At 39.7% G+C, this 19,527-nt stretch overlaps 2 protein-coding genes across 3 annotated transcripts; one reads left to right on the forward strand and one right to left on the reverse strand.

Moving 5' to 3' along the window:
- The first annotated feature begins 14,308 nt into the window (after positions 1 to 14,308).
- LOC121993134 (pentatricopeptide repeat-containing protein At4g01400, mitochondrial-like) lies at positions 14,309 to 15,958 on the forward strand. Its single transcript, XM_042547811.1, has one exon. It carries the CDS (start codon positions 14,321 to 14,323, stop codon positions 15,662 to 15,664), a length of 1,344 nt encoding a protein of 447 aa, XP_042403745.1. The 5' UTR covers positions 14,309 to 14,320; the 3' UTR covers positions 15,665 to 15,958.
- Positions 15,959 to 15,987: 29 nt separating this feature from the next.
- On the reverse strand, positions 15,988 to 18,671 carry LOC121993135. 2 transcript variants are annotated; one of them, XM_042547813.1, is made up of 3 exons: positions 18,536 to 18,656; positions 17,678 to 17,814; positions 15,988 to 16,768 (listed from the first exon to the last, which is right to left on the reverse strand). In XM_042547813.1, the coding sequence occupies exon 3, from the start codon at positions 16,765 to 16,767 to the stop codon at positions 16,231 to 16,233; it is 537 nt and encodes a 178-aa protein (XP_042403747.1). In that variant the 5' UTR covers position 16,768; positions 17,678 to 17,814; positions 18,536 to 18,656; the 3' UTR covers positions 15,988 to 16,230. The 2 variants fall into 2 exon arrangements, with proteins under 2 accessions (XP_042403747.1, XP_042403746.1); XM_042547812.1 differs by lacking the exon at positions 17,678 to 17,814 and having other exon boundaries at positions 18,536 to 18,671.
- Between the last annotated feature and the right edge of the window lie 856 nt (positions 18,672 to 19,527).

Here is a 19,527-nt window from a genome sequence, read left to right on the forward strand (position 1 = left end):
GCCAACCTCACACGGTCGTGTGAGGTTGGCACGGTCGTGGCCTGCTCTGCCACTGCCCCCTTGCATAGCCGTGTAGATCTACACGGCCTGCACTGCCTCCAGTTCTAGTACCCTTACACGGCCGTGTCTGGGACATGACCATATTCTTCTCCTTCTCTGTCAAAGTTACATGGTCGTGTGGATTCACACCACCATGCCATTCTTCTCCTCTGGAAACCTTACACGGCCGTGTGGCTCACACGGCCATGGGCCATGTGCCTCACACGTCCATGTGCAGGTCACACCCCCTTGCATGGCCCTTGCACACCCCCTTGCATGACCCTTGTCATAGCTCTAAATTGCAATGCTTCATTTCAGCGTCTTTTACACCATCAGGATGGGGTTTTAGCTGGTTTAAGTCTTCATCAAAGTTGTAGATCTTGAAGTTATCTACAAATCAGTATAAAGAATAGCCCAAAACTCCAACCGGACACAAAGTTATAGCCATTTTACTTTTGGTCTGCTGTGTAGGAAATCTCACACGGCCTTCACACAGCCGTGTGAGGTTCACACGGCCCCAACATTACCCCTACACGGCCTTGACATGCCCATGTGGTCTCTACACGGCCAGAACTTAGAAGAACTTAGTTTTTGCATGCCCGTGACACTCTGGAAGCTCTAGACTTCATTTAAGCTCCGTTTTTACTCCAAATCACGTCCTATCAATCAAAACAAGCAAAGAGTAGATCTCCGAACAAAATATAATGGAAGTATGACATTACAATGAAATAGGGTGCAATAAACATAGATTATGCTAATGAAATACAAGTAGATGTGCGTTAAAGCATGCATAAAAGTGTATATAATTTACGCACAACACACCCCAGACTTAAACCTTTGCTTGTCCTCAAGCAAAACCTGCAATCTAGATTCATGTGGTTAGATAGTGCATCATAATATCTAGCAAGTCAAACTAATCCTATAAAATGATTTCATTGGTGAGCAAGATACAAAAGTAGTTTGAGTATGACCTAAATAGTAGTCCTCCGTGCTCAGTGCGAAAGTGGCCTAAATTTATCAAGTTTCAATCCCTAAGTCTAGTCAAGTCGTCATAAAATTGTGTTCCTTATGCTTCCGGCGATAGGCACTTGCCTGCCACACGTAAGGTTCGTTCCCCATAAAAATGCATACTATGCATTGTCTACACAAGGTCTCAAAGGAATACTCAGTATCAAGATAAACATAGCATTCATTTCCCCACTAACCTAACTTGGTCTCAAAGGGGTGAATTACTAGCTTCCACTCACGACAACTATTTTTTTATCCCTTATTTTTTTTCTTTTTTATTAATGTTTGCAAAGTATTAAACTTGAACAAACTTTCATTTTTTGGGGATTGATTTTTCCAAATGAGCTTATATGATCTGAGTTTATCCAGTAACCAAAATGTAGTTGAGAGGTCACCATAGAAGCTCAAGTACTAGTCCAATTCTATGAATCATGACTATCTTAGAGTTATCAACCATCAAAAATAGGCATAGTGTATAGAGGTCCTAAAACAAGGCCAATACTTAAACTCTTATAGTAAAACATTGCTCACTTCATGCTATCATAGATAGAAAAAGATAGATCACTAAACATACTAGCACCATAAGTAACCCATAAACCACATAAAATCTAGAATAAACATGCTAGTATTTTACATTAAGGACAAACAATCATGATATGATGAATGATACAACTAGCAAAAATAAAAATTTATTATGCTAAAACTAAACTAAATCAAATGCATCTAATGCATCCCCCCAGACTTAAACTTTTCATTGTCCCAATGAAAACTAAAAATAATGTGGAGAAAATTTATGAAATTTACAGAAGTTACCAAGTGATGAGCTCTAAATGATTGGCATTCATGTTTTAAAAATACTCCTCTATCCAATGCTCACATTCCTCCACAACTTTGAATTCTACAAAAATAAGATAGACAAGAAAATTAAGTAGAGGGTGCATGTTTATTATAAAGAAAGAAATAAAACTAAAAAGAAATAAAAGTAAAATGAAAGCAAGATTGAACTTGGGTTGCCTCCCAAAAAGTGCTTGTTTAAGGTCATTAGCTCGACCACCTCATTATATTCATTTAAATCTCGCTCTTGGAGGGGTAAGATATTTTAGAACCTTCTTACCAAGGGTTCTTATTATAGAGGGAGCTTTCAATAAAGGAGTTAAAAATTTAAGTATCACTCTCTCCATCTTCGTCTTCTTTGAAGTTCTTTCGGGTGGTCGAAAATGGTTCAGTATGAGCTTCCAATTATTGGCCTCTTGAAAACCTACACACCCAAAAGAAAAGCAAACCTCCCACAAGAATGTAATATAAGAAGGAACTAGAACCATATTAATATGAATTGAGTATGTATCAAAAAATGAATCACATCCAATAAAATCAATTATAGGTACCTCTATGAAATTTTCTAAAAGATCACTAAGAATACTAACCTTGCATTGTTGAGAAATACCTGAAAGTTCTAAACAAGTGGATGTGACCTCTTCAGAATTTTGCAATGGTTCTAGCTCTGGTTCGAGTGGTGGTGCCTCTAAAAGTGGTGATTCTTGGGGCTTTACTTCCATTACATAAGTCCCTACACATTTATCATCATCAACCAGTTGTGCAACCAAAGGAAGTGATCCTTGGGACATTTCCTCCATAGTACATGTCCCTACACTTTTATCTACCACATCATCATCATAAGTAGTGAAGAGTCCACTAACATCAATATCATCAATAGAAGAATCAACAACTTTATTAGAAATTTGTAGTAAAAGTTGTAAAGCTAGGATCCCCCGTTGTACCATTATCTCTTCAGAAACTTGTGTTGTGGTCTCCATCTGACTTGGAGCAGGAATATTTGTGTCTTGGGAGTCCTCCAAGTCAATCGGCTCATCTAGTTGTGAATGATGTGGTCTATACAATAAAAAATCATCCTAAAACTCTAAGAAACTTTGATTTACTTGGGAAGTATACTTGTAGTTATAGTCCAAATTTTGTTGATTCATCCAAAAGTGATTATAATGTTGAGGAGGGTCAAAGATCTACTGCTGGAATAATAACTGCTCACTCTGCTCTGAAATTAGCTGGGGTTGAAGGTACTGAATTTGATGATCTTCCCAGTCATAGCCATAAGTATCAGGAACTTGCTCATATGTATCTTGATGTTGAGGTTGAACCAAACACTGAAGTTCCGGAGTTATAGCAGCCTTTTGGAAAAAATGGCAAATAGCAGCTAGATGAGATGTGCTACCACAAACTCTACAAAGAAACTCAAATTGATCATCTTCTGAATCATAATATTCATCAGTGGAAGATCTTGCGCTCATGGGTGTGAAAAATTCTCTTGAAGCCCTGCTTGACATGTTAGTGCTCAAGATATCTAAAAAAATTACAAGAAAAACTAAAAATGCAGAATTAAAGACAAGAAATAAAATGCATAATGAAAAGCAAGAAAGAAAATGCAAAAAGAAAAAAAAAATGTCTAGAGTAACTCATATGCTAATCAACTAATGTTAATCGAAAACAATCCCCGGCAACGGCGCCAAAAACTTGTTACGTTCCGCAAGTATACGGAAATGTCGCAAGTAATTTAAAAGATTATCGTATCCACAGGGACTGTTGATTAAGTACTAGTTAACTTCGCACGGCGAATTATCTAGACAATCTAAAGTTGTTAACAAATTCTAAAGAGAATGAAAAGAGAAATGAGAGAAAGAAAAGAGCGTAAATGAATGAAAGGGGAATAGATACTAGGATTTTGGTTTCTTTGTGATGGTATTCAATGTAAATGATCTACCAAATCTTATTCCTCAATTGTCTAACATTTGTAGAAGGTTGCCGGTTCTCTCTTGCAATAGACAACCGACTTAGGATTGAAATGTACACCTAAATGTGATCAATTGAATATGAATCTACGTTGTCCTTACACAGGATTGCACCTATTACTATGCTTCCCTCGGATATCAACATAGGAATTCATAACTTCTCAACCCATTAAGATACAAAGATTAAACAAACAAACTATCCTACCCTCTTGAATAATCCATTTCCCCTTTTCAAGGTTATCCCTCAAACGTCCTTACACGGGCTTGCACCTGTCACGTGGATCCCTCGAAAAATCGAGTGAGAAATAATCTCTACGAGATCTATAGACATTCAAACATTCAATCAAGCATGGTCATTAAGCCAAATCACAACATTCCACACAAGATCAAATAGGTACAAACAAGACATTATCATAGAAATAGGAAATTGACAAATCCATAAGAGTTTTACATCATCATCACATCACAAATACTTCCTACTTCCTAGATCTAGAGATCTACTCCATTGCAAGATAATTACAATCAAGAGACAAGAAATAAAGCAATCTACAACTCAAAACATAAGGAGAAGAGAAGAGAAAGCTTATCCATGTAGCACCGGTCTTCTTGGATACAATCCTTGCTCCGGAGGTAGACGGATCGGCGAAGGATGGAAGATCTAGGGTTTCCCCAAGGGGGATAACCCTTCCCCAAGCAATAGGGAAGAAGCCCCAATCCAAAGACCAACCAAAGATGTGAGAAAAGGGGAAGAAAACCCCTTTTATAGGCTTGGCACGGGTGCCACACGGTCCCGTGGCACGGTCGTGTGAGTCTCACACGGCCTGCACCACTTCCTTCTCTGCCAACCTCACACGGCCGTGTGAGGTTGGCATGGCCATGGCCTGCTCTGCCACTGCCCCCTTGCATGGCCGTGTAGATCTACACGGCCTGCACTGCCTCCAGTTCTGGTACCCTTACACGCCCATGTCTGGGACATGGCCATAGTCTTCTCCTTCTCTGTCAAAGTTACATGGCCGTGTTGATTTACACGGCCATGCCATTCTTTTCCTCTGGAAATCTTACACGACCGTATGGCTCACACGTCCATGGGCCATGTGCCTCACACGGCCGTGTGCAGGTCACACCCCCTTGCATGGCCCTTGCACACCCCCTTGCATGACCCTTGTCATAGCTCTAAATTGTAATGCTTCATTTCAGCATCTTTTACACCATCAAGATAGGGTTTTCTCTGGTTTAAGTCTTCATCAAAGTTGTAGATCTTGAAGTTATATACAAATCGGTATAAAGAACAGCCCAAAACTCCAACCGAGCACAAAGTTATGGTCATTTTACTTTTGGCCTGCTGTGTAGGAAATCTCACACGGCCTTCACACGGCCGTGTGAGGTTCACACGGCCCCAACATTACCCCTACACGGCCTTGACATGCCCATGTGGTCTCTACACGGCCAAAACTTGGAAGAACTTAGTTTTTGCATGCCCGTGACACTCTGGAAGCTCTAGACTTCATTTAAGTTCCGTTTTTACTCCAAATCATGTCCTATCAATCAAAACAAGCAAAGAGTAGATCTCCGAACAAAATATAATGGAAGTATGACATTACAATGAAATAGGGTGCAATAAACATAGATTATGCTAATGAAATACAAGTAGATGTGCGTCAAAGCATGCATAAAAGTGTATATAATCTAGGCACATCACGTACTTAACAAAAGTATAAGAAAAATTGAGTTAGAATTTTGATACTTTCTTAAGGAATTAAGAGAAAACTCATGCTTTAATCAAATGTGATTAAGCCTTGAAGGGAAAAAAGGTGTCAAGTGTGAGGATTTGAAATTAGGTTAAATTGACACACTTGAAAGAAGCAAAAGAAATGCCAAATTGAGAATTCGGCATTTTCTTATGGATTTAAGGGAAATGTAAACCTTAATCTAAATTGTTACTCTTGGAAAGAGGAACATGTGCCAAAACCTAAGAAAATTGGATTTAATTTAACTTGGCACAATTGGTAAAGCCTTAGGATAATTAAAGGAAAAACTAAGTCCTAATGTAAGATGTTTACTCTTTAGAAGAGTAAAATGTGTCAAACCTTGAGGAATTGGACTTAAATTTAAATTGGCACAAATGCAAAAAGAAATACCAAGTTGGAAATTTGGTATTCTATTGAGGGATTAAGGGAAATTTTAAACCTTAATCAAATTAATTACTCTTTGGAGGAATAAGTTGTGCTAAACCTTGAGGAATCACACCAAAGGTAAGTTGGCACACTTGGAGAAAGGATAAGAAATGTCTAGTTGAGATATTAGTATGTTCTTAAGGAACTAAGAGAAAATTTAAATCTTAAGTCTCAACGTTTAATCCTTAAGAGGAGTAATTTGTGTCAAACAAAAAATTTGAGGATTGAATTTTTAATCTCAATTGGCACAAATAAAAAAGGGTAAAAGAAATGTCAAGTTGGGTTTTGGCATTTCTTCAAGAAATGGGCAATTTAGGATTAAATTTTAAGGTTTAGCATAGGATTAAGGATGCTTAGATAGCCTATCTAGATATAGTTTATTTATGCTAAAATGTCATGTTTGATTGCCTATCATATGTCATGACATCATGCGTTGCATTCATTTTTGTTATGAAAAACATAAAAATACCATGTCATGTCATACATACATCATGTAGCTATAGCATGCTTTTCTTTTGAAAATTGCTTATTTTGATGTATGTCATTAATCATCATACATTATGTCAATTTCCTTGTAATTAAGGACAAAAGGCATTTATTATGAATGAAAGTGCCCCCAACAAGTGGGAACATGTCAAGTGATATCCTAGATGGATAATCATGATTTTCACAATGCCTAGATAGAGATGCATGTTCCCTTAGTTTAGTGCAAAGCCAAATATACATCTCACAAAGAACCATAAGGTGACTTGTATATGTTTTGGTATACATTAGATACAAGTGAGATGTTAGGATGGTGAACAAAACTCAAGATGTTGATTTAGTGCATCTTGTTGAGTTTTAGGTTCATTAAAACACATAGTTATGTGTCTTCCAATCATTGGGAAAGCTAATGTACAAGTAATGTGCATTGAGCCCAAAGAACATGGTTGGATATTGGTTTTGAAAATGATTTTAAAATGCTTTTGGAAAACCTTGGTGAAGACTATCTTTTGATAGTAATCATCATTGGAAAGTTAGTCACAAACTAGAAGAAAACATTGAAATTTTCAAGGGTTTTCAAGTTTATGTCAATTTTTGAAAATAGGAAGTATTTTCATAGAAAACTATTTTTCCTTGATAGTATATACCCTAAGTAGTGTCTACATGAATTTTCGTGATTTTTCAAACTTTGTAGAATTTTTGAGGAGTTTCTGAATTTCGCTGAAATTGGATTTCAGAGAAATCAGAAACTCAATCGATCAGCCGATCGATTGGATTAGATTCAATCGATCAGTCGATCGATTGGGAAGTCAATTCCTACGAACAGAAGGGTATTGAATCGATCAGCCGATCGATTGACCCAGTTTGGATCGATCAGTCGATCGATTCAGAGGGAATTTCTGCGAGCAATAGCTTGCGGAATCGATCAATGGATCAATTGAAGTGATTTCAATCGATTGAGTCCCAACTTCAATCGATTGAGAAATCTGATTTTGGCTGGAAAAGCCTGATTTCAGCACTTCAAGTCACTTTGAGTCCCGTTAACCATTCTAAACCCCTTGGAATATATTTAGGGGGAGTTTTCTTGATGAAAACAAGTATAGATTAGTTAAGATAAATCAAAATGAAGTTTAGGATGGAGTTAGTTTTAATTTCGAATTTTGGAACCTCAAAACTTCAAGTTTTGGTTTTCAAAGGTCATTAATCATTCCTAACCCCTTGGAATACATTTGTATACATTTAGGGGGAGTTTTCATGATGAAAACAAGCATGGTTTGGTTAATGTCGACTTAGGTGAAGTTTAGGTTAAGATTAGTTTCATTATTGAATTTTGAACCTCAAAACTTCAAATTTTGGGTTTCCTAATTATTTAGGAACCCCAAGTCATTGTTGGTGCAATGATGGAAGTTGGACCATGTTTTTAGGGGGAGTTACTCTTTGAAAACATAAAAATCTTTTCAAAGACCTTGGAAGGGGGGTAAACCTTCGTGATGAATTAATACTCAGGGTCAAGTATTGGGGAGCAATGGAAGATTGGTTATCTTCATTGCTGGGATGATAAATGCTCTCTGATGAGCACTATAGAGTAGATTACTGCTCAAGGGGGAGCATTGGATTAATGAAGGGGATCAGACATTCATTGGTAAAGTGAAAAATACTCTTGGATGAACATTAAGAAGAAGATTACTACTCAAGGGGAGCATTGAATCCAATGAATAGGAGTTTCATTGGGAAGTTGATACATGCTCTAGGATGAGCATTGTAAAGTGAAGTAGAGCTCAAGGGGGAGCTTTGGAGACAATGGAGGCTATGAGATCTTCATTGTGGGGTTGTTAATGACATATGAGGTTGTAAACAACGTAGAGGTAACTCTTATGGAGAAGAGTTTGTTTCAATTTTTTATGTGTGACAAAGGGGGAGAATGGAAGGGTAAGTTAGGCCTCCATCCCAAGCAGGAGGAGTTTGCCCTCTAGGAAAGGGAGAGAATGAAGGAAACCTTCATTCATGCTTTGTCATGAAAGGGTTAAGGCTATGGGATTTAGCCTTGGTATAAAGAAGAGATTAAGGTTATGGGATTTAGCCTTAGTGTAAAGAAGAAGTTAAGACTATGGGATTTAGCCTAACTTAGTGGTATTGTCAAACATCAAAAAGAGGGAGATTGTTGGGGCAATTTCCCTAGGGTATGTTTGACCAGTTTGACTAAGCTTGAGCTGAGTCAAACTTGAGTCGGGTTTTGAGTTTTGATGTTTGACAATATATGCAGATTGCTAGAGCAATCATCCGGTTATGGAGATGGTTAAAGGGTTAACCAGGCTAATGAGAATACAAGTCAAGTAGGTCAAAGTTGACAAGAGACTTGACTGGGAAAGTCCTAACTGGAGGTTAGGCGTATGGAAGTCCTAACTAGAGTTTAAGCAGTGGTGGAAGTCCTAACTGGAAGCCAGGCAATTGGAAAGTCCAAGTGTGATCTTGGCAAAGGATGGAAAGTCCAAGTGTGATCTTGGCAAGTGAAAAAGTCCTGGTGAGGAGCCAAGCAATTGGAAAGTCCAAGTGTGATCTTGGCATAGGTTGTAAGTCTAAGCATGTGATCTTGGCAAGGTAAGTCCTAGTGTGACTTGGCGAGGAGAACCTGACAACTAGGATGAGGCTGATAGAAGCTCCAGAAGACAAGATGTGAAGGATAGGGAGGTATCCGAGGGGTGCAAGGCTGATGGAGGAGGTTAGAAGGATAGTTCGAGGTTGGTCAGGAGTAGCCAAATGCTAGGCGTGCAAACCCAATAGGTCACGGTTGACCAAGAGTTGGGTTTGGGAAGCTGGACTTGAGTTTGAGTCAAGTCCAGGGTGTTCAATCGATTGGGCGATCGATTGAACAGGCTCCAATCGATCAGCCGATCGATTGGAGTGTACTGCGATTGTTGGAATAACCCAATCGATCAACTGATCGATTGGGGTCAGGAAATCGCAAGCACAGAAGCTCTCCTAATCGATCGGGCGATCGATTGGGAGCTGCCAATCGATCAGTCGATCGATTGGGCAGCAGAAGCTCTCGCGCGGACGCGAGAGCACAGAAAGGCTCTGAATCAATCGTCCAATCGATTCAGCCAGTCCCAATCGATCGGTCGATCGATTGGGAAGTGACTGTTGCGCAGGTTGCAGGCGATGGACGGCTGGGATTGTTGGGTGCTGATGTGGCAATCGATTGGGGATGGATTGGATCGATTGGGAGCACTATTTAAAGCCTTGGCGGAGCGTTTTCTCCGCAGTTCTTTGCGAGCTTTCTCGTGCGAATTGTGTGCGATTCACCGGCGATTTTCTCCGAGCTTCTCCGCCAGTTCTTGAAGGCTCTTGGGGTGTATTCCCAATGTTCAAGAGACAACAACAAGCAACAAGTAAGCAAGAAGAGAGTGTTTCTATTTGTATTTGTATTTCTTCTTCTTGTGTGAGTTGTTTGTGTGTGTGTGAGTTTGTACAAGGCTTCTTCGCCTTCGGCTGCGACCGAGAAGGAGGGTTTTCATAGTGGAGATAGCGTCGTGTGTGGATCTTTGGATTAGTCACCTCTTCTTGAGGTTGATACCAAGTAAATCCGAGTGTTAGCGTTGTCGTTGTTTTTGTCTTTGTATTCCACTGCATATCATCAAGACACAACCGACGAACGCGCGACGAGCCGCTATTCACCCCCCCCCCCTTCCCTCTAGCGGGCACAAAGGTTCCTATAGGTGTTATATTGGCAGTCTCATATATATATTTGAGTAACGAATATATTTCAATTCTCTATTTGTGAATATATAGCTTGTATCATAACTGTAAGCACATCATCCGAAATTTGATCTTCCCTATATTGATACAATCAAAAATCAATCATATCGTGAACAAAAATTCTATTAATATTATGAATATTTTAAAAAATATAATGGCCGAGTAGAGGAAGTCAATAGATATTAAAATGTGTATCTTCCTAAAATTATACTATAACCTTTTAGGATTTATCCTTTTAGAAACAATTAACTTTTAGATAAAAACACAATTAGGGTTTTGATTTAAAGAGTTAACACTGATAAGATAAAGACATCTAAAAATTGAAAATGTTAATCTTTCTACAAATTGATAATGTTAATCTATAAAAAAAACATCGGTAGAAGAAAACATGCATGTTTGGATTGATCCAAGTGAAAAGCTTCGTTCTTAGTAGGATTTTAGATATCGTCGGTGCTTTGGATTTTTTATGGAATGCTTGGAATTTTGGAGTAGTTTTGTGTCGAGAAGGTTTGGAGCTGCCAAAATAGTGATTTACACTAAATCAAAGAGCAACACTTTAATTTTAAGGATGTTTCGTCCTACTAGAAGATTTGAGCACTGACCCAAAAAAGAGAACAGTATTGAGTTTCACTCGAGCAGTGTAGTCGGAGCTAGCCTGAGGAACATTGCATTTCGTCATTAGGAATTCGATGGTCGGGAGGGGAGGGGAGGGGAGAGGAGTGGAGGGGAAGGTCGTTTGTCTTCGTTGCGTTGTCACGACATATTGCAAATCGTCAGAAACTCATAGTTAGCCATTTGGAAATAGCATTGTGTTTAGGTTTAGGTTTTCGTATTCTCCTTGACAAAGAAGGTGCACCGTTGTTGGCCGTCGAGTTTGGTTTGGATGCATGTCGCAAAGAAAATTTGAAAATGGTTCAGATTTTTCTTTTAGTTCGGATGCTCGCAACGGCCACAAAGGATAATGTAGAGGGTAAAAAAGGCATTAAATACATGATTCGATAATTTACAAAGTCATGTACGAGATTTGGATAATAAACAAATTTACCTATGCAATTCGATAATTGGTTGAATTAAAATTTTACTGAATGATATACTTTGTCCAGGTAAAATGACAAAATTATCCTTCATGGTCCATCCCTTAAGTAAATGCTCAAAACCTAAACACTCTTTTCCTTCTGCGAGTCTTAAATCTCTTGTCCAATGAGTTAAACAAAGTTTATATATATATAGGGATTTGATATCTGCATGCTCATGCTGAGCGACCAGCATGGATGCTTCTCATGTGGGAGGCGCCTCCGCGCATTAGGGTCTCCCACACTGGTCACATATATATATATATATACACACACACACGCCTAGCATGGGCACCCCTCACATGTCGATGCACCTCTGATGATCCGAGACGTCTCGACCAGGTTATGTCAATAAAATTTTACCTTTAAGATTTAGGAATTAGAATATAGTATTAAGCGTAAAAACAATTTGTGTGTGTGTGTGTATAGAGTTTTGATACCTTGAGTGATGTCATGTACACAATGCTCATGTGCGACTAAGTACACAAGGCGTCCGAAAGTGATCCCGGCATGCATATAAGACAATTTCTAAAGTCGTCAATTTGGATTGGGTCTGTCGGGTTGGCCCGTCACGCCAAACATTCTAATCGGGTTTAGTTGAATTTTATCAACCCAAGCTCACCGCAGACCAACCCGCTTAGGCCCGCGACCCGCACGAGTCAGCCCGTGACGTGCTTGAGTTGGCCCTCGAGTTGAGAAACATATGTAAGTCAAGTTTTATGTTAATTTATTATCTTTCTTTATTATAATTTTAAAATAAAAACAGTACTTTTCATCAAGCACGAGTACTCATTTATATCTATTTCTAAATACAAACTTTTTTTCAAATAAAATATTGAAGATATAAAAAAAATTTAATTTTTTATGGGTCTGTGAGTTGGTCCGCCTAACTCGTAACCTATTTAGAATTAGGTTAAGTTTGGGATTTTCTAATCCGTCAAGATGATGAGTCAACCTGTCCTATTAAATAAATAGTCCCCCCATGGGTTGGGGCTGACCTGCCCGACACAAATCAACCTGTATGACAACTCTCATGATTTTTCAATGAGTCACAAACACCAACACATACAAGATGGTGCGAAGCATAACACCTCTCATATAGTTTCTTAAGTTGTGTTTGGTTTAGAGGTTTGGGAATGAGAGAATGGATTTATTCTCAAACCTTTTGTTTGGTTGATGGGAATGGAATCAAAATTTTGGAATGAAATCCAAAAATTTGGGTATGAATGAAACTCACCCTCTCCCTTGGGTTTTGATAGAATGGAAATGAGAATTAAGTTTTGGATGAAAATACTCTTAGTATATTTATTCAATTTTTCTTTCATTTCACTCTCTTCTTATTCTTTATCATCATACTTTCTCTCTCATTATATTTTCTCTCTCCTCATCCTATCATCACATTTCCTTTCTCAATATACTTTCTTTCTCCTCATTCTCTCTCATCACATATTCTCTACCATTTTTTCTCTGTATTCTCTCTCATTACACACATTCTCTCATCATTTTCTCTCTCTCTTCATTCTCTCCTCATTTTTTCATCATATTTTCTCTCTCATCATACTTTCTCTCTCAATATACTTTCTCTCCTCTCATTCTCTCTCATCACATATTCTTTACCATTTTCTCTCTACACTCTCTCTCATCATTTTATCTCTCTTCATTCTCTCCTCATTTTTTTCATCATATTTTCTCTCCCCTCAATCTCTCTTACCATACTCTCTCTATATTTTCTTTCATCACACTTTCTCTCTCTTCATTCTCTTCCATCACACTCTCTCCTTATTTTCTCTCATCACACTTTCCTTCTCTTTATTTTTTCCCATCACACTTTCTCTCTCATCACATTTTCTTATCATACTTTCTCTCCTCAATCTCGTATTTTCTCTCGTCACACTCTCTCTCTTTATTTCTTTCTCATCACTCTTTCTCTCTCAACACACTTTCTCTCTCATCATACTTTTTCTCTTTTCAATCTCTCCTATCACGTTCTCTCTCCTCATTTTCTTTCATCATACTTTCTCTCTCTTCATTTTTTCTCATCACACTTTCTCTCTCATCATATGTTTCTCTCACGTTCAAGTTTCTCTTCCATCTAATTTTTCTCTTATTTTCCTCTAAAGGTAAAAAAAATTAAATTCATTCCGATTGAAAATATTCAACTAACCAAAAATTATTTTTAAGAATGATACCCAAGCTCATACTCATTCCCATTCCACAATATTATGATACCCATTCTCATTTCGATATTTCTAGGAGAGAACCAAACGTCACCTTAATATATTGTCCGACTCATCGTTTGTTACTATCGTGCCCCACCTAGTGAGGCTAGGGATCCAAAATTGATCTGGATACCCTGATTTCTCGGAGCACATATGATGGCGTTTAGTAGGGATGACAATTTTTCCCACGGGTTCGGGGCCCCGAAAGGAAAATCCGAAATGGCGACGGGGATCCCCGATTTATTCAGGGATGAGGACGGGTTCGGGGATTTTTTTCGGGAATGGGGCGGGTATGGGGATATTGCCCTCATCCCCGAATTCACCCCGAAAATAATAATAATAATATTATTATTATTAATATAATAATATTATTTTTAAAAATATTAATAATAATATTGATAATAATATTAATATTAAAAAAATTTAAAATATTAATAATAAAATTATTATTAATACTGATATTAATATTAATATTAATATTAATATTAATAGTAAAATAATAATAATATTAAATTAATTTGGGGATGAAAGCGGAAATGGGGTCGGGGATGGAGATTTGATTCCCGATGATTCGAGTTCAAGGAATCGGGGATTCTTCGAGTCTGAAAAAGTAGGGATGAGGATGACGATGAGGATGAAATTCAGAAACAGAAATGAAAATGACAAATCCATCTCGCTCCGTCTCATTATCATCCCTTTAGTGTAACACATCTCTAGATATATTTATATGAACTAAATTAAAATTAAAAAGGCTACTTTGGGGTGAAATGGTTCGTCCATTTCTGTGCTCTTCCAACTTCCTCCGCCGTGCCTTCTCCGCCGCACCCACCGCTTCCTTCGGCCATCCACCGATGCCCTCGATCGGATCACCGGCGAGGATCCACAGACTAATCTCTGCACAGGCGGATCCCCTACTCGCCAAGGAGATCTTCGACGTCGCCTCCTCCCTCCGGCCCGACCTCCCGCTCCGCCCATCCTCCCTCCACTCCCTCATCCTCAAGCTTGCCAGCGGCGGCCACTTTTCTGCCTCCTCCTCCCTCCTCCGCCGCCTTCCTTCCCCCTCCCCCGCGCTCCTCTCCTCCCTCTTCCTCACATTTTCCCGCCTCGGCCGCCCTGATCTCGCCCTCTACACCTTCCGCCGCCTCGTCTCCTCCCCCTCTCCCTCAACCCCTCCGCGTCCCAAGCTCTTCCGCCGCCTCCTCTCCGCTCTCGCTGCCCACCCGTCCTCACTCCCCTCCGCCCTCTCCCTCCTCAAATCCTCCCCTTCCTTCGGCGTCCCACACTCCGTCCGCGCCCACAATGTCCTCATCCACGCCTTCGCCCGCACCGGCAACGTCGCCGTCGCCTACTCCCTCTTCAACCGCCTCTTCGCCCTCGACCTCGCCCCCGATACCTCCACCTACCGGATCCTGATGCAGGCGCTGTGCCGGAAGAGCCAGGTCAGCACCGCCTGCAACCTGCTCGACGATATGCTCAACAAAGGCTACACCCCCGATGCCCTCACCTACACCACCCTCCTCAACAGCCTCTGCCGCAAGAAGCGCCTCCGTGAGGCCTACAAACTTCTCTGCCGTATGAAGGTCCGTGGCTGCAACCCCGACATCGTCCACTACAACACCCTCATCGTCGGTCTTTGTCGCCAAGGAAGACCACTCGACGCATGCAAGGTGCTCGAGGATATGCCTGACAAGGGATGCTTTCCGAATCTCGTATCCTATTCGACTCTGATCCACGGATTGTGCGCCCAGGGGCAGTACGATCAAGGCCTCGCATACTTGGAGCTCATGCTGAGCAAGGAGCTCGTGCCCCATTTCTCGGTGGCCCATGCGTTGGTCAAGGGGCTCTGCAGCGTGGGGAAGGTGGAGGAGGCTTGCAGGGTCATGGAAGCAACGCTGCGGCATGGAGTGGCTCCCCACGTGGATACATGGGACTTGGTCGTGGCTGGAGTTTGCGACGATGACATGGAGCAGCCGATGGATTATATCAGGAAGGTGGCGAATGAGGAAGAGTGGAGGAAGAACACAAGGATCGTTCAGGTTGGCCGCGGATTGAACGAATACATGGTCAACAAATCAAGCAAAAGTACTAGACACGGAAGTCAAACGAAATAGAGGATCTTTTGATCCAAATAGAGCATGCAAGGCTTCATTCGATGGTGCTGCAACATACAATGTGGAGCAGGAGATGGTTGTTTGTTTCTTCACCTTTTTGCGAACATAAGAATCGAGCTTCAGAAGCATCAAACGTGCTGTTAGTTTGGCATGAATGGACCAGTGTGGTAGAAGTAACTGTGAAGTGAAGGGGGAGTTGAGCTGAGAGTGATGTTTTCATGTCAAGACTCTGTTTTTTCTCATTGTATGCATTTTTGAAACAAAGAAGCTTAAACATCATCAAAATTGGTTCAACTACTTTACAATCCTACATAGCCATCTTATCGTTTAAAGATTAACACAATGTCATCAGCCATGGCATAACACTTTGTTTGTCCAGACATCCAATTGTATCGCTAACAAATTTCAGGTCACTGTAATGTTATGCAATAACACTCTGATGCAGAAAATTTAGCACATAAAAGGGATTTGCAATGATGTCCCACAAACAGGGCCAAGGTTATTGAATCTCAACGCATCACTAAACCAAACTATGGTTGATGTAAAATGAAAGCCTCGAATACCTCTTATTTTTTAACTGAACTGACCTGAATCCTAGTCTGACGCACACAATCTGCAAAGTTTCTCACCGCTTGTGCACATTTTAGAGGATCCTTGACATGCTCCTGGTAGCAGCTCAGGCAAGCAGCTCTCTCAGCTGTGCAGATGGTAGGGTTTTGGTAGGGGAGTTTGAACTCCTTGTCTCGGAGATCTTTTGCTCTCTGATTCAGCTCCTGAATCATCTTGTCTTCCTGTTTTTCCAGTTTCTCCACCGTTTTCTCACTCTCTTGGACGACAGAACGGATAGCTTCTAGTTCTGAGATTGTAGGCGAAATTGGAGGAGGTGGTGGTGGTGATATGAACACAGGGGGGAGGGGCCATCCCCCCATTGGGCTACTTGTCTGAGTGGTGGTCGGAGCAGGCTTGACATTCTTCTCAGTCAGTGGAGGTTCTACTGGGATCTTTGGTTTCGGTTTCTTGACTCTTTTCTTGACTTTGGTTTCACCATTAGCTATTTGGTCGATTAACTTTGAGCTTAACTGTATTGTAAATGATTCCCCCATTCTGAATTCAAGAAAGAGAATTATCATTGCAATCTAGGATAAGAACTTGTATGAACATGAGAAATCAACACAACACGCATAAGAAATTGTTGTTGAAAAACACTACTGTACATAATGGTTCATCTAAGTACCACTATAGGGTCTCAAATCCAACCTAATTATGTGTTAAACATGACTGCAATGTACTTCATGTGTGTTGATCGACAATGTGGTATGCAGTATCATGTTAACAACTACCTATCAAACTTAGGTAAGACATTGAAATCTTAAAATCTACTTGCATAGAAATATTAGTAAAACCTTAAACCAAGGACCAAAACAGGTTAACTTTTATTAGATAAAGGAACAGAAATATGCACGTGATGTGGTGACATGGACTACTGCCTATAGTCACCACCGCTCAGCTTTCTTGTTCATCTTTATAATTGAGATAAGTCCAAGCTGCACGCACGAGGATGGAACATATGCAACTTGTGATGTTGATGAAGTGCAATTGTTTGAAGGCATTAAGTCTGTCTTCTCTATAAGAAAAATGGGCAATTCCAAGCATCGGCATCAAGCATATTGATATCGTCAATGTAAGCGCACAAAAATGGCTCAAGTTGTCAATTATAATAAAAATGTCAATAACAAAATTCACTAGTGAGAATTCCTTTACCAACTTAAACAATCAAGATTAGAAGACTAATACTTGTGTTCCCTTTCATTTGCTTAACTTAAGGAGTAAAATTATACACATGGAAACAAAAGGAAAGCTGGAAATCATCATGTCTATTAGACTTCTAAGTTCCATATCATAATCTATGATTCTTATTATTCTGCTGTGTGAGAATATTGGTCATATTACCTTTCAACAAAGAAACTTACAAGATAATTTTTGCAAACTCATGAAAACTACATTAATGAGTACCTAAATATAACTAGAATAGCAAATGGTTCAACCACAACTGCAAGATCAATGTATCTTCTACTGGCTCAGTTCCAAGCTATGCTGTCCGGAAAAGAGGAGTTCTATAAGGCTATTTATTCCTTGATAGAAGCATTCGGCTGCAACATGTTTTTTGGCACAAGGAAGACCTTCAATAACCAGTTAATTGGCAGGATAATAAATGTGCCGAATTTAATATCAAATTTTACTATGCATTTTAATCTTGTTCATCGCCAACCTCACAACAGCGGAAAAGTGTTAGGGAGCCATGACCAAGCTTAAGAATCACTTAATGGGCCAAAATAACTCTATAATTACCTTTTTCACTTGAATGTCCAGATAAAACCTGGAAATTTTTGGATTCTAACAAAGCCATGACTGATCTATTCAAGATTTCAGGTGGTGCTAAGCTCGCAGGCTCGTAATTGTCATACCTGCTTGTAATTGTCATAAGTAGGGAAAGAGATCGAGGAGAGGGAAATAAAATCCCAAGGAATCAAATGGATCAACTCGCAGCAAGAATCATTATGCACGGAGAACATGCCCTAAATCTATCTAGGGAGAAAAAGTACATCTTCCATCATAACCACATGAATAACAAACAAGAAGGAAACACAGAAAGGCCAAAGTGTATTCAATTGTTATAATGGAAAAAAAAAATCACCAGCTAGAACAGGGAGCACATTGCATCTCCCCTTCGTAATTGACCAGTTCGATCCTCAAGAAAAGTGGAGAATAAGAAAGCGAAAGAGGAAGCACAGAGAGGTCGCTCGATCCGATCGGGAAATTTCACAGCAGAAAGGAGAGGAGGCGAGAAAGAGCAGCGAGAGAGGAAGGTACCTCTTCTAGGACGGGAGGGAGGCCGAAGATAGCCGGCGATCAACGGCTCCGACTAAGGATCGCCACGGTAGAAGCCGGAGTTAGGGCACGCGTGATTGCGTGAAGCTTGCATTTCGCTAGTCAAGCATATATAAAGACCCGACTCGCCGATTCGATGGAACCGTCGTTTACGAGTCGGGCCGAGTTCAGGGTCCATGCAATTCTTCATTTAATCTATTTGATTATAATTTTCTCTTTCTAAAATCTATTTAAATACGTTGATAAATTTATTTATTTATTTATTTATTTATTTTTAAATTTCGTATAAATGTTCAGCCTAAGAAAATTTTCCACCAACCCCTACATAAATCATAAAAGCATTGCAATAAGTCATCAGCAATGAACCCTTAGGATCTTGTCGATTCTGTAAGATTGTCCAACGTTGAATCGGTACTTCATTCGTGAAGGGAAACTCATGGGTTTTTTCTATCCATAAGTACTTCGGTCCACGGCCGCCCATCTCAAGTTTTTCCATTAAATTTAACGTCACTTAACACATGTCCTAACCGGATTGAACCGTTGCACTATGCCCATGGGGCCAATTATATATTATTATTAGATAATAGCATATGTTCAGAGGAGTTGAGTCTAGGGGTATAAATGAACCAAGCGACTTATGAGTTATTCGAAACTCAATTCGATAAAAGCTCATTTTAGCCCATTTAATGAGGCTCATTAAGATAAACAAACCAAACTCAAATTTCACAATATTCGACTCATTAATTCGTGAACATATTTGTTAAGCTCATGAATCAACTTTTAAATAAAAAATATAATAGTTTTGATTATGGGTGTAAATGAATCAAACCACTCATGAATTATTCGAACCTCGATTCGATAAAAGCTCATTTGAACTCGTTTAATTAGCCTCGTTAAGATAAACAAACCAAGCACAAGTTTCACAATATTTGACTCGTTAGCTCGTGAACATGTTCATTAAACTCGTGAACATG

Source organism: Zingiber officinale, chromosome 6B (assembly GCF_018446385.1).
Source record: "Zingiber officinale cultivar Zhangliang chromosome 6B, Zo_v1.1, whole genome shotgun sequence".
NCBI classification, from domain to species: domain Eukaryota; kingdom Viridiplantae; phylum Streptophyta; class Magnoliopsida; order Zingiberales; family Zingiberaceae; genus Zingiber; species Zingiber officinale.

What these genes read in the sequence shown, in the direction of transcription:
- LOC121993134 (XM_042547811.1), top strand. Translation starts at nt 14,321, where the DNA reads ATGGTTCGTCCATTTCTGTGCTCTTCCAACTTCCTCCGCCGTGCCTTC.
- LOC121993135 (XM_042547812.1), bottom strand. Translation starts at nt 16,767, where the DNA reads ATGGGGGAATCATTTACAATACAGTTAAGCTCAAAGTTAATCGACCAA.